The 12816-nt window shown below is 34.5% G+C and overlaps 1 protein-coding gene across 1 annotated transcript in view; it reads right to left on the reverse strand.

Annotated features, from left to right (window-relative positions):
* Positions 1 to 12816, reverse strand: part of LOC148950044 (nephrin-like) — a 295913-nt gene that overhangs the window by 6659 nt on the left and 276438 nt on the right. Inside the window, exon 18 of the mRNA XM_089092085.1 lies at positions 8280 to 8484. Within this exon, the coding sequence (XP_088948211.1) occupies positions 8280 to 8484 (205 nt within the window). The remainder of the gene's footprint in view (positions 1 to 8279; positions 8485 to 12816) is intronic.

A 12816-nucleotide genomic window follows, 5' to 3' on the forward strand; every position in this document is an offset into this window, starting at 1 on the left:
ATTCTAGGTCAATAAAGTTCTAGGAAACAAAAGCAGCCAATCGGAAGGACAAAATGGTCAACAGTTTTTGTCATCAACTGGAGATGTCGTCAACACTTTCTGTCGTCAAAAGTATTCCGCACTCTTTTAGCTTTAAAAGAACAATTCAAAAAATAATTTTAATAGTTTCTTAATAAAATAACAAAAAATAATTCGTAACATAAATAATATTCGAAGTCTATATGTTACTGTGAATGTCCAAAATCTAGTTAATGTCGACATTCACCAGCGATTATCCGAAATTCCTTTTTCTCTGTATGCTTTCATTTAGCTTTGCGAATCAGCTTTTTCAGTCTTATGAAAGCTTTGACGATAAAAGTTAAAGTTAGCTTAGATTAGATTAAATTGCGTTATAAATCGCAGAAACGGGTTAAAACCTAACCTAACCCAACCTAATCTGTCACCATCAAACCTTGCATAAAACTAAAAAAGTTGACTGGCAACGCTGACTAAATCTAAGGAGAAAAAAAGGTTTTTCGGATATTAACCGGTGAATATCGACATTCACCAGTTTCAGACTTTTACGGTAACATATATACTCCATTCGTAAGGTCAGCATCTAATGCTGTAACGACAAGTCATACTGCGTGTAGTATAATGTCTGAATTTTTTCAAGGGTGCCACTCATTTAGCTTATTCAAAAGAAACATTAAAAAAAAAAATTATTCATATATTTGTTGCATGAACCTATTCCTTATGTATTTGGTAAATCATTGTTGCTTTCATTGGATGACTTCTTTTTCTTAACATTTTCTAGGTCTGTTTTTATATTCCATATTAACCAACCACATATCTTTATTTATCAATTATTAATTAATTGAATCTTCCATTGCAGATTTTTTTTAAACTTACAAGTAAATTTAGCAAATAATTTTTGAAACCACTCCCTTTTCATTTACATTCAGAATGGAAACAGTAAAAGCAAAATTTCCATTTAGAACAGGGACAATTTTCAATGAAAAAATTTACTTATTATTTAATTTTCAATTCATTCCATCGTAAAACTGAGCGTACCAGCTGCCTTAATGGTAGATTACTATTTTAAAATGTATCAAATATGTAAAATTACACGTATTACGTATATGACCTGTTGTCGTATACGTAATACGGCAACAGGTCATTGAGTTTGAGTCAGGTTGTCGCTGGTAGTTTCTTTTGGAACAGGGGTTAGTGGCTTGACTCTGTAAGCTCAGCCAAAATCGATCCAGCTCCAAATGGATACATGGAAAAATCTAGAAAATGTAAATAGGACGGGAGTGCGAAAACACAGGATGGCTGCCTCACCCCTCCCTATTACACTTCCTATCTGAAGTGCCATGAAACGGAGATCGGCACCGTCGGTAGGGACTGTAAAGTTCAATTGCCATATTTTTACTTTTTTTTACCCTTTACACTGTGTGTACGTATATAAAGAATGCTAATTGCTACTAATATTTGATACTAATTGATACTATTTTTACGATGCATAAAAACCAAAATCATGAAAGAATAGCTCCCATGCCAAAAAAATACGAAGAATAAAGATAACGACAGAAATATTAAAGAAAAAATTGGGGTTATTATGAATTCCCCTCCCCCTATCCCAAAAATACCTATTATTTAATTTTCAATTCATTTCAACTTAGAATTTACAGTACCAGATGGCTTGATTATACTATTTTACGATGTAGAAAAATATGAATAGAACGTTAATGATGTATAGAATGTATATAGACGTATTTTAAAATGTATAAAAATCAAAAATGAAAGAATGACGCCCATACCAAAACATGAAAAAAAGAGAATAATGCACCCCTCATTTCCCCTCCTCTAAAAAATTCAAATCGACGCAGCTCCTTAAGCTCTTATTAGTTTATCACTTATATACTTCCAATTCAATATTGATGGAGAAAAATTGGTAGCATTCCATATTGATTTTAACAGTAAATGAAAAACGTGAAATATAGGCAAAGATTTTGACAGTTTCTTTTGAGCAAGCCCCTTTTTACAAAATATCTAACCAATCATCTCTTTCATCAAATTTGATGAATTGCCCCCCGCCCATGCAAATTATTTCCTGGAAAGTTTTATTCTATGTATATTTATTACCTAGAACCAAAAGGTGAAAATACATGAGGGATATAGGACATCATAGATAGACTCCACACAAAGTATATTTCATATTTTATTATGATGTATACGTTTTTTTCTTTTTTTTTACTTTTGTTTTTTCATGTATTTACAAGTTTCACATTGTTACTAGTCTACAAAATAATTTGTATGCCTTGTTAAAACTTTAAAACTCGCTTCCTCTTTTTAAAAAAGACTGATGTGGTAAGCAGGAAAGCAGTGTGAGTGTCTCAAAATTTCGTAATTTATTCGTTATTTCTTTTTTATTTTTATTTTTTAGTGTTTTCAGTAGATAGTGAATCCGAGTGACACTGAACCCTAGTGACAAAGTGACATTGACTTTGATTGCTACAGCCGACATAACAAATGTCGGTTGAAGTTATTTCCCTCGTTTATTTTATGACATAGAATTCTGTGGTTGGGGGAAGGGGGCAAACAATTTTTTCTCCGATCCTCCCGAAAGATGCGCTATGGTTTTTCAGTCGTCCTACAGCCTATTTGGCTGGTTTATAATAGTCGATGGCACTAAGATTTGTATTAATATTTTTTATATTGATATTTTGTTAATAATTGAGAACATTGCATTGTTTTGACGATAACACAAGTCATAAATGATGTCATCCAGGATGAAAATGACAATTTTCACTAAAAAGGATGATCCGTCAAAAATTTCTTCAATGTTTGATCCAACTCCCATCCCCAATGAATGTCCTTTATCATCTTTATTAGTTTATTTCTTTAGTTTTATTATTTCATATCCACAAAATACATTAAACAGCACTTTCACGCTGGAGAAAACCTATGATGGTTTGCGGTCACGCGAAAATCCACGTAACTACTTACCTATTAACTCGACTATTTAATTAAGCCTCAACTATTCAATTAAATCTATTATAAATAAACCAAAAATTAATAAACTATAACCTATAGCCTATATATGAAAAAAATAGCTAAATAAATAAATAACTGAGTTAGAAATAATAATAGATAAATAAAAATATAAAAGAAAAATAACAGTAACAAATCCAGTCTCAATCATCCTTCAATCCTCAACTCCCCCTCCCCCAAACTGCCCTCCCAGCCCAACCTTAGCCCGGCCCACCCTTACCTTCCCAGCCCACCCTCACCTCTCCAGCTCCTCTTCCTCCCCTAACGACCCTACCAGCCATATTAAAATTAAAAAAATGTCCCCCCAAAAATACTTCCTTAAATTCTTTTTAAACTGAGGTACGTGTTCCGCAGCCCCAATGTTCAATGGCAGGTCATTTCTAAGAGTTGGACCCAGGTGTTTCATTGAAAATGAAGAACTGGTTCCACGACGCAAATCAAAAACTTTGTTATCACTTTGCCTCGTTCCATAATTATGCAGGTCACTAGTAATTTTGCAAAAACTCTTAAAAACATCAGGGGTTAAACCATTCCTACACTGAAAAACAAGTACTGCAGCTTGGTAATCTCTTATCTGACCGACATCAAGGAGCTTCAGGGATCTAAAACAAGCACAGGTGCCATGTACATCCTCGACATACCTACCGATTGTTCTAACAGCTTTATTTTGTAGAACTTGCACTGTTCTATAGTTGCATAAGAAGTTACTGCTCCATAGGAGGCAACCGTAGGAGATGTATGGATAAACCAACGAATAATATATAGTTAGAAAAATTCTTTGAGGGAGAAAGTGCTGCAGACTTCGAAGTAGGTCAACCTCACGGGCAATTTTGATGAAATTGCGTCACTGTGGCATTTCCTTGCAAGATGGCAATCAAGATCAAACCAAGGTAGCGGAGATGATCAACTTGTTGAACTGGATTACCACACAAAGTTCCCTGGCAAGACACATTCAGTGGTGTACCAACTTTACAGAACGTCATTAAAGATGTCTTGCGAATATTTACACACAATAGACTTAATGAAGTTAAAATATCCAGCATTTGCATTGCGTGACTCGCTTTTCTCACTAGCTATTTCACAGATGAGGCAAACACAGTAAAAACGGGATGATCAGAAAACGAGGTAAGGCACACATCTTCCAAATAATGACGCATGAGATCGACACAGATGAGGTAAAGCAGCAGACCTAACACTGACCCTTGTGGTACTCCACACGTCACTGGAAATGCTGCTGAACTCACATCATTCAACACTACTTTGAGGGACCTCACTGTGAGATAAGTTTACAACCACTTTATGCATTTTCCGTGGCCACCTAACGACTCCATCCAACTTAGTATCGTTTGAAAATCAACTATAAGTTGTTGGAAAGCAATTGTCTTCGAATGTCCTTTGCAAAATCCGAATTGGGTCTCACTCAACAAACCATTAGCCTGTATGAAACTATATGGACGCTTATGAACAACTTTTTTAATAATTTCAAAATAATAGAGGGGTCGGGGTCGAAATCGGTCTCCAATTCTCGATTTTTTTTTTTTAGGGCCCCCCTTATGAAGTGGTATCACTTTCACAACTTTTAGCTGATCAGGGAAATTAAAAGCAGACACGGTAGAATATAATACATTATTGTCTTAAACGCTCAAAGAGATAAGCCGTCCACTCCGCAGAATTTGACTTCAGAGATTTTACTATTTTAAGTACAGTTAAGTATATAGTTAAGTACAGTTAAGTATTTTAAGTACTATTTTAATGTACAAGTTCATCACTTGTACACGGATCAAAGGCTAATTCAAAACTCTCACCTCTATTATCACATATGTCGTGTTCTTTTGAACCTGTTGACAAGTATTTTTTGCACCATTTTACACTTTAATACCAATATTAGAGAAAAAACTGTCAAACTTATTTACAATTCCAGACTTATCATTACGGGAGAACCCTTCAAGTTGCACTTCATCCCCTCCAATTTCAGCATTCCCATCGGTCACTTCATTTATCACTTTCCATGTTTCTTTCATATTTCCTTTACTATTTGAAAACTTTCTATCATAATATTCGGCCATAGCTTTGCGACGTAATTTGTTCACGAAATTGCTCTGTTTTTTGAACAATTAATAAGAATCATTAAGATCTAATAACCATTAGATTATTTAGCATCGAAGATTTTATCATTTATAAATTAAATTATTAAATTTTGACTAAATACTAAAAATTGCATAAAATTTTTAAAACTTACTGAAAACAGTTGATGTTGAAACTAAAATATTTTAGGCAAAACTAAAAAAAAAAATAAAGAACAAATTTGGGTAAATTATATTTTCATTTTCAAATAAAGGCAATGCTTTGGTAACGACATTGTGATATAGAACAAGCGTCACAAAATGTTAATTAACAAAGTCTCAAATAATATACGCGGGGGGAATACATCAAGTGTGGCCACTGGAAATAGAAGGAATAATCCTAAAGCCAGAAACAAATTTCAACCAACGAAGACCGGTTGGCCTCTTTATAATTACTATTACAACGGTGATGTACATGCAAGGTGGTCAAGAGACCTGAAATACGAAGAGTGGTCAATAGACTACACATACAACAAAGGTTATCTTTTAACCCAAAACAAAAAGAATAGGTTTGACGCCACTAATCAATATCACATAACAAATTGGCCTTTCTATAACAACTTCAATAACGGGTATAATCACTATGAAATGTGGTCAAGCTATAGCCAATGGCAAACGAATTACAGATATGACGCGCTCTTACGCTATTTATGTGGCAAATATATTCAAAGTATGTCCACCCAAGATAGAAAAAATATGTTTAAGGTTTGTAACAATATCCAAGCCGCGCACTGGTCTCTGTATGAATGCAATAGAGGGCTATTTGAAAGACTAAGAATTAAGGAGTTTATGAAATGCATATTTTATCGCGTTAAATTTTTAAATACGGAAATCCAACAAGTAAATCGTATTTATAATCAATGGAAAAGGCATTGTAGGAAAATACCCAGGTATGGATGTGCTTTGATTAATGGTAGCTTCGAAAAAATACTTCTTGTAAAACCCTTTGGATCAGGGTTAATATGGAGTTTTCCAAAAGGAAAAATTGAAGAAAATGAAAGTGAAGTTGATTGTGCAGCCCGCGAAGTCTACGAAGAGGTGGGATACAAATGTAAGGAATATATTAACACAAATGAATACGTTGAATGTTTTGATAAACATAATCGTCGCATGAAATTATTTGTGATTTATGAAGTGGATGAAAAAATACACTTTAAGCCAAAAGTAAAATATGAAATTTCAGATGTTCAATGGCACTCAATATCAGAAATATGTAATAAATCTCATTCAGAGGAATATAGACTTATTTACCCGTCTTTGCAGAAACTGTTATTGCTTAATGAAAAAAACAAAAACTACAGAAAGGATTAAAGGACAATAATTTGAATAAATTCAATTTTTTTTTTTTATTGGGGGAAATTTGGGAAAAAATTCTTATAAAAAGACAGTAGGATGATGAAAAAATACATCGGAGGGATAAAAAAGAATGACGCCATTGGTGTATTTAAATTCTTCCCTTAGGTGGGGGGATGGGGTGTTACTCTTCCCGGGTTAAAACCCGAGGAGTTGTTTTCTTAGGGCATTTTTCAGTTTCTAAAGAGATCTTTCGGACGAATCTCTGAAAAGGCGGAATTCCCCGTATCCACCCATGTGTGTAGGAACGTTGATACCTGATTGCTGTCCCCATGGACGCATGATGACGGCATAGGAGTATGTGAATTCGGCCCTTAGGTGAGAGGGGATGGAGGAGAGAGTGGTGTTACTCTCCCCGGGTTAAAACACAGAGTGGTTTTCTTAGGCCAAAATTGTCCGATTTCTAAAGAGATCTTTCGAACGAAAATCAGAAGGAGGATTTTCTCGTATCCTCCCTTGGGTGTAGGGAGGCTTATACTTGATTGCTGTCCCAAAATGCTTCATCATCATCAAATTATACCATAGAATTTACATTTACTTAGCTTAATGCCATCAATTTCACACTTAAAATCAGTAAGGTGTCCTCCCTTGGGTATAGGGAGACTTATACTTGATTGCTGTCCCAAAATACTTCATCATCATCAAACTTTACCATAGAATTTACATTTACTTAGCTTAACGCCATCAATTTCACGCTTAAAATCAGAAAGGTATAAATGCTAGTAAACTTTCAGAGCTCAAATCAACTTTTAATTCAAATTAACAGGGTTGTTAATTTGTGAAATTGTAATGTGTTTTTTAGGAGCGCATGTTAAATATGTGACGTGTAAGCTGGGAGAGACTTCTTTATGGTATCTAATAATTTTCCAGAATAAAAATAAAGAACTAATTCAGGCTTTCCCCTAAAATATAAAAAATTGTAATATTTAATTGTAAAATATATGAAATACAATTTTAAGTTACTGTAATAATCGCAAAATATAAAAATTCAGCATTTGTTTTCTATCAGATACATACAAAAGGACCAATTCATAATTAGATTTACAGTAAAATTATGGTTATACCACCCATTAATCAATTTCCAGATGGACAAATTTAGTTTATCTTTTAAACATTCCACATTTTAACTTTTCGAGAATCTTTTCCAAAAAATTTTAGGGAACACATACCCTCTTGAATTTTGACTAGAACAGTAAAGGGATTTATGATAAAAAAAAAAACTTAAAAGATGACCCCAAAATCCAATTTTGCTAAGGATATCGAGCATAGTATACAATTTCAGTCACAAATTAGCTATAAATAAAAGCTGTCAAAGACAAATTTCTTACTGGGAATAATAAGGACTGTTCCAATACAAGAATGGTAAGTTGATACTAAGCTATACAGTAAATTATTAGATGATGAGGTTAATGGTAAAGTTAACACACAATGGTAAACGGTTACTCAGCCTGAGAAATAAGAATGGTTTTTCTAATAGAAGAATCACCCTGCATTCCAGGAGTGATTTTTAATGCCCTTTGATAGTTTACAACAAAAATGCCATATATTTGTTCTTTATTTTTATAATCAAAATTTTTTTTTCGAGAAAAAAACACTGCAAATGGATAAAAACCTGGGGAAAGAAAGATCAGCTATAATTTGGCCATTACAAATTTTTGTCAGTGTTACCAACTGTGAAAATAAATAAGCTAAAAAAAACCTAATTAGCTAAATTTAGCAACGCTTTTGAGCTCATCATGAATATAAATTCATATTAAATTGACTTACCAATAGATTGATTATATGCGTTCCTTCGCATTGTATCAATATAATTATCTTCATTATCTTGATCAATGTAATTTGATAGCTTATTAATTCTGGGTAATGTACCACCCGTGCCCAGATTAAGATTTCTGTGATTGTATTCTTTCGGCGGCTCAATGGGGTCGACCAAGTAAGTACTAAGGGCTGGTTTGCCATGATGAACATCATTCTAAAATAGGAAAATAAGTATTAACTTCAACACCTAGGTCCAAGGTCGAAACTAAAGGGGGGATACTAAGTTTAACCCCTCCTCCACTCGAAATTCTTGTACGACTCTTAGAAAAGTGACAAAACTGTATACAAATAAATTTTGATGCGGAAAAGGAGATTTGGCTAAACCCGAAAAAAAAGAATACCCGAAAACCCGGACAGCAATGTTTTATGCACTCAAAGTTCAGCGTAGTTCAATCCTGCCAGTAACAAAGATGCTTAGGGTACATAAAACAACTTGTACCTTTGGTTTCAGTTTTTTTCATCTTTTACAATTTGGCCTGTAATATTTTAAAAAATTATCTTTAACTGCAGTAAAAAGCCAAAAAACAGCCAAATTTGAAATCCCAAAATTGCTGCCAAAAGTGTGACGTCATTATAGATGTTGTCCAAATTTAACCACTTGAATACCAACGTCTTAAATTCAGTTTCACGGCAAACATTTAGGAAATATGCCACCCCAACCAGGTGGGTGAAACGCTGTAATTGTAATCTTATGTGCTCTGGGACGAGGGTTCGAGTCCCGGTGTTGTAATTTTTTGTTTGGGATGGGAATCAATGGTGTGAAGCTGCTAGCTCAGTCGCCATTACACGCAGAGGGGAAAAGCCGATCGTATATTTATCTACTACAAATTTTTGGAAGATAAACAACATAAGCAGAGGGGTAGATAGGTTTTTCAGGGTGCAGGGGCGATGTTAGTTTTGCTCCCTTCCCACTAGATTTATAAAAAATACAAATTAGGCAACTCCGAAAATCGCACAAAAACAACCCCATTCAGAGTGGCTATAAAAATCTAGAAAAACTCTACTCTCAGCCTCAATTTTTATCTTTGTAGAAGTTCTGGTTCACATTATTTTTCTCTTTAACCTAATTTTCCAGTTTCAAATTCTAAATTTAATAAGGAACTTATAATTTTCTGCTTCTTTTTGTTTTTTCTGCTTCTTTAATATTCTGCGTCTAATTACAAAATAGTGGAAAGTTCTATTAAGAATTGAATGTACTTGATGTAAGATGGCATTGATATTCAGTGCAACCCTGCTTAAGTACTTAGAGAAAACGAGAAAAAATTACGTCATTGTTCTGTAAGCGATTTAAGGTCATTTTCAGCTTCTTTTTGAAGGTCTCTGTTTTTTGCTCATTATAAATTGAGGCAAAGGTCAACAGAATGTATTGACCACATGAAAATTACGTACAACCCCGCTCGAGGATTAAAAGAAGAAGCAAAATAGTTGCGTCGCTTCCTTATAAACAATTTAAAAGGTCTTTTCTCCTTCTTCCTGAAGGTTTCTGTCACTTCCAATTACAAATTAGCGAAAACCTGTATCTAGAATTGAGTGGATTTAATTTTGCTACAACTAACTACTACTAACAACTCACTGCAGCACCAAGCTGTCTCTTAAGGACTAAGGAAGAAGATAAAAAATTACATCGCTTTTCTAAACGGGATTTAAACCCATTTTCTGCTTCTTTTTGAAGGCTTAAGACAGTTTCAATTATAAATTAATTTAAATGTCAACTGAGAATTAAATGCATTTAATATAAAATCTCATGAATATTACGAGCAACCAACCCTGTTCAAGGACTAAAAGAAAAAGGAAAAGAATTGCGTCACTTCATTATAACAATTTAAGAGACCTTCTTTGCTTCTTCCTAAAGGTTCCTGTCACTTTTAATTACAAATTAGTGAAAACAGGAATCCAGAATTGAGTATATTTAATATTACTACTACTAATGACTCACTGCAGCACCAAGCCATCTCTTAAGGACTAAGGAAGAAGAGAAGAAATTACATCGCTTTTCTAAAAGGGATTTAAGGTCATTTTTTGCTTCTTTTTGAAGGTTTCAGTCAGCTTCAATTATAAATTGATTTAAGCATCAACTGAGAATTAAATGCATTTAATGTAGAATATTAATAATTTTCGTACAGCACTGGCTGAGGAATAAATAATAAGGGAGAGAATTACGTCACTTAACTAAAAACTATTTAAGAGGTAGTTTCTGTTTCCTCTTGAAGTTTCCCGACTATCTTAATAACAAATTAGTGGAAAGATCTAAAGAGAATTAAATGCTTTTAATATCTACTATATATAATTGACAATGTTGATGAGATATAGCCACCAATAGCTAGTCTAAAAGCTAAAGCTATAAAAACAGTTGTAGATTTTTTGCCCCTACCCGCCCCCCCATTGATTTTGAAAACTCCAATTTTGAAATTCTCATTGATTTTTTTTCTGTATTTCCATTGAACAAATTGAAATAACAATAAATTGCCCGTCCTCCATATTTTGACAAATATGTTTACCCCTATCCCTACATTTTTATGAACTGACGCCCCGGCCATTACTTAAAATAGTAGCGTTTTCTATCTACAATGGAAAGTAGGTTCCACAAAAAGAAATTTCTTTACTGTCTCCTTGAGCTTCATCCGGACAATTGAGCAATAGAAATTAGAAGAGAAAGCCTTGTAAGTCTTGCCAATAAAACAAGAGGAAAAAGTACAATTAGAAAGTCTGCTGTTTTACTGGATTCATTAATCTCCTAGTCACTTTTTTTTCCTCAACTTTGTTGTCTCTTCGGATGTATTAATGATCTGAAAGTGAAAAATGAACTTGCTCGTGGTGTATTTACTCCAAGTGACCGAAAACAAAACATAATTTCTAACTCTTTTTTTATTACTGTACAAAGTTGTTAAAAAAATAAGCATAATTGAAAATTGAAGTTCTTTGCAATGAAATAACTATAATAATAATGAGAATTGCACTTTTCTTCATGTTTGCGCGGGTTTTTTTAAAGGCAGCTGCCATGGTGAGTGTTGTCTTCTTCCTCACAAATCTCAGTGTAAAAAGTTTGCTCATGGCTTTTGTTTCATGAATTGTTGTACTAATGTGCATCTCACTTTCCGTAGAAGGAGAAAGATAGGTGCCAAGACTGGATTGCGAAGTCAAAAAACCGGGGAGCGAAAAAATGCACCTCTGTTGATGCAGGGCGGCCAAAGACAGCCATATCCAGCCCATCTTATGAGTTTGAATCCCATGCCGCTTGTCTTAAATCAGCCAGCGTACATCCCTCCTCCTTCATACCAGCCCCCCTCAGAACAAACACATTCAGAAGAACTCCTTGTTACGTTCCAGCTCCCTCTCATTGCAATTGCCGAATCAGTCCTTCTCCTCAGTCCCGTTATTTGCATCAAATGAACCCAAGAATATACAACAAGTATCCAATAGCAAATCAAGAAACCCTGGTATGATACATCGCTCCCCCTCCTACTCATTTCCCAGAATCCGTCTTGCGAATGTAAGGTCACTAAATAAAATGGATGAACTACAAATTAGTCTTGACAAAAACCAGATTGATATTGCTTGCCTTACAGAAACATAGTCTTCCACTAAAGATTTTTGCTTGATTCTAAAATATGACTCCCATTTTAATCCCGGATTGCACAAGGATGGTATCCCTCTATCTCATGGCGGAGGAGTAGCTTTTTTGTCGGTATACCCTCCCTAATCGAATTTTTTCATTTTCTGGAATAAAGAACAACTCCAAAACCGAAGTTCTATGGCTCTCGACCAGACCCAAAAACCTCCCAAAAGAAGTATCTTGCATGATTTTTTGTATTATTTATTACCCTCCTCGTAGTGGATTCAAGAAGGAGCTGGCGGCATATCTGCAACTTCATACTGACAGAATTCGCTGCAACTATCCTTAAGCTGCAATTACATTATGTTGTGATTTTAATGAGCTAGACCAAAAATGGCTTAGCTCTGCTCTTAGCCTTGATGAAGTGGTCAAGTCGCTTACACGCGGTGATAAAACCCTACACTTAATTTTTATCAACATTGAAGATTACTACAGTACTCTCAAAATAGCCCCTCCATTAGGGGCAAGTGACCATCTATGCATGTTTTGGACCCCTTTATCATCCTTTCCCCCAAAATGATTGATCAGTTATTCTATTAGACCCATTACTGACGAGAAGGTCGCCCATTTCAAATTAAAACCCAGTTCCAAATTTTGGGCTAATATCATATGTCTAACCAACGGAAATGAAATGGCTTCTAAGTTTTCAGCAGAACTTTTCCAGTTATGTTGTGACACCTTTCCAGTGAAAAAAGTCACTCGAAAATCTAACTGCAAACCGTGGATAAATAAAAAAAAGTTTGTGCGTAGTAAATGAACGAGATAAACTCTTTAAGGAAGGATTTTTCCAAGAATCTCGAAAACTTCGAAACATCGTTGTTAGCGAAATCCGTAAAGCAAGAAAGGGGCATGGTGCTAACGTGCGCAATAAGT

This window comes from Artemia sp. Qi Xiang Cuo, chromosome 7 (genome assembly GCF_049724085.1).
Source record: "Artemia sp. Qi Xiang Cuo chromosome 7, ASM4972408v1, whole genome shotgun sequence".
NCBI classification, from domain to species: domain Eukaryota; kingdom Metazoa; phylum Arthropoda; class Branchiopoda; order Anostraca; family Artemiidae; genus Artemia; species Artemia sp. Qi Xiang Cuo.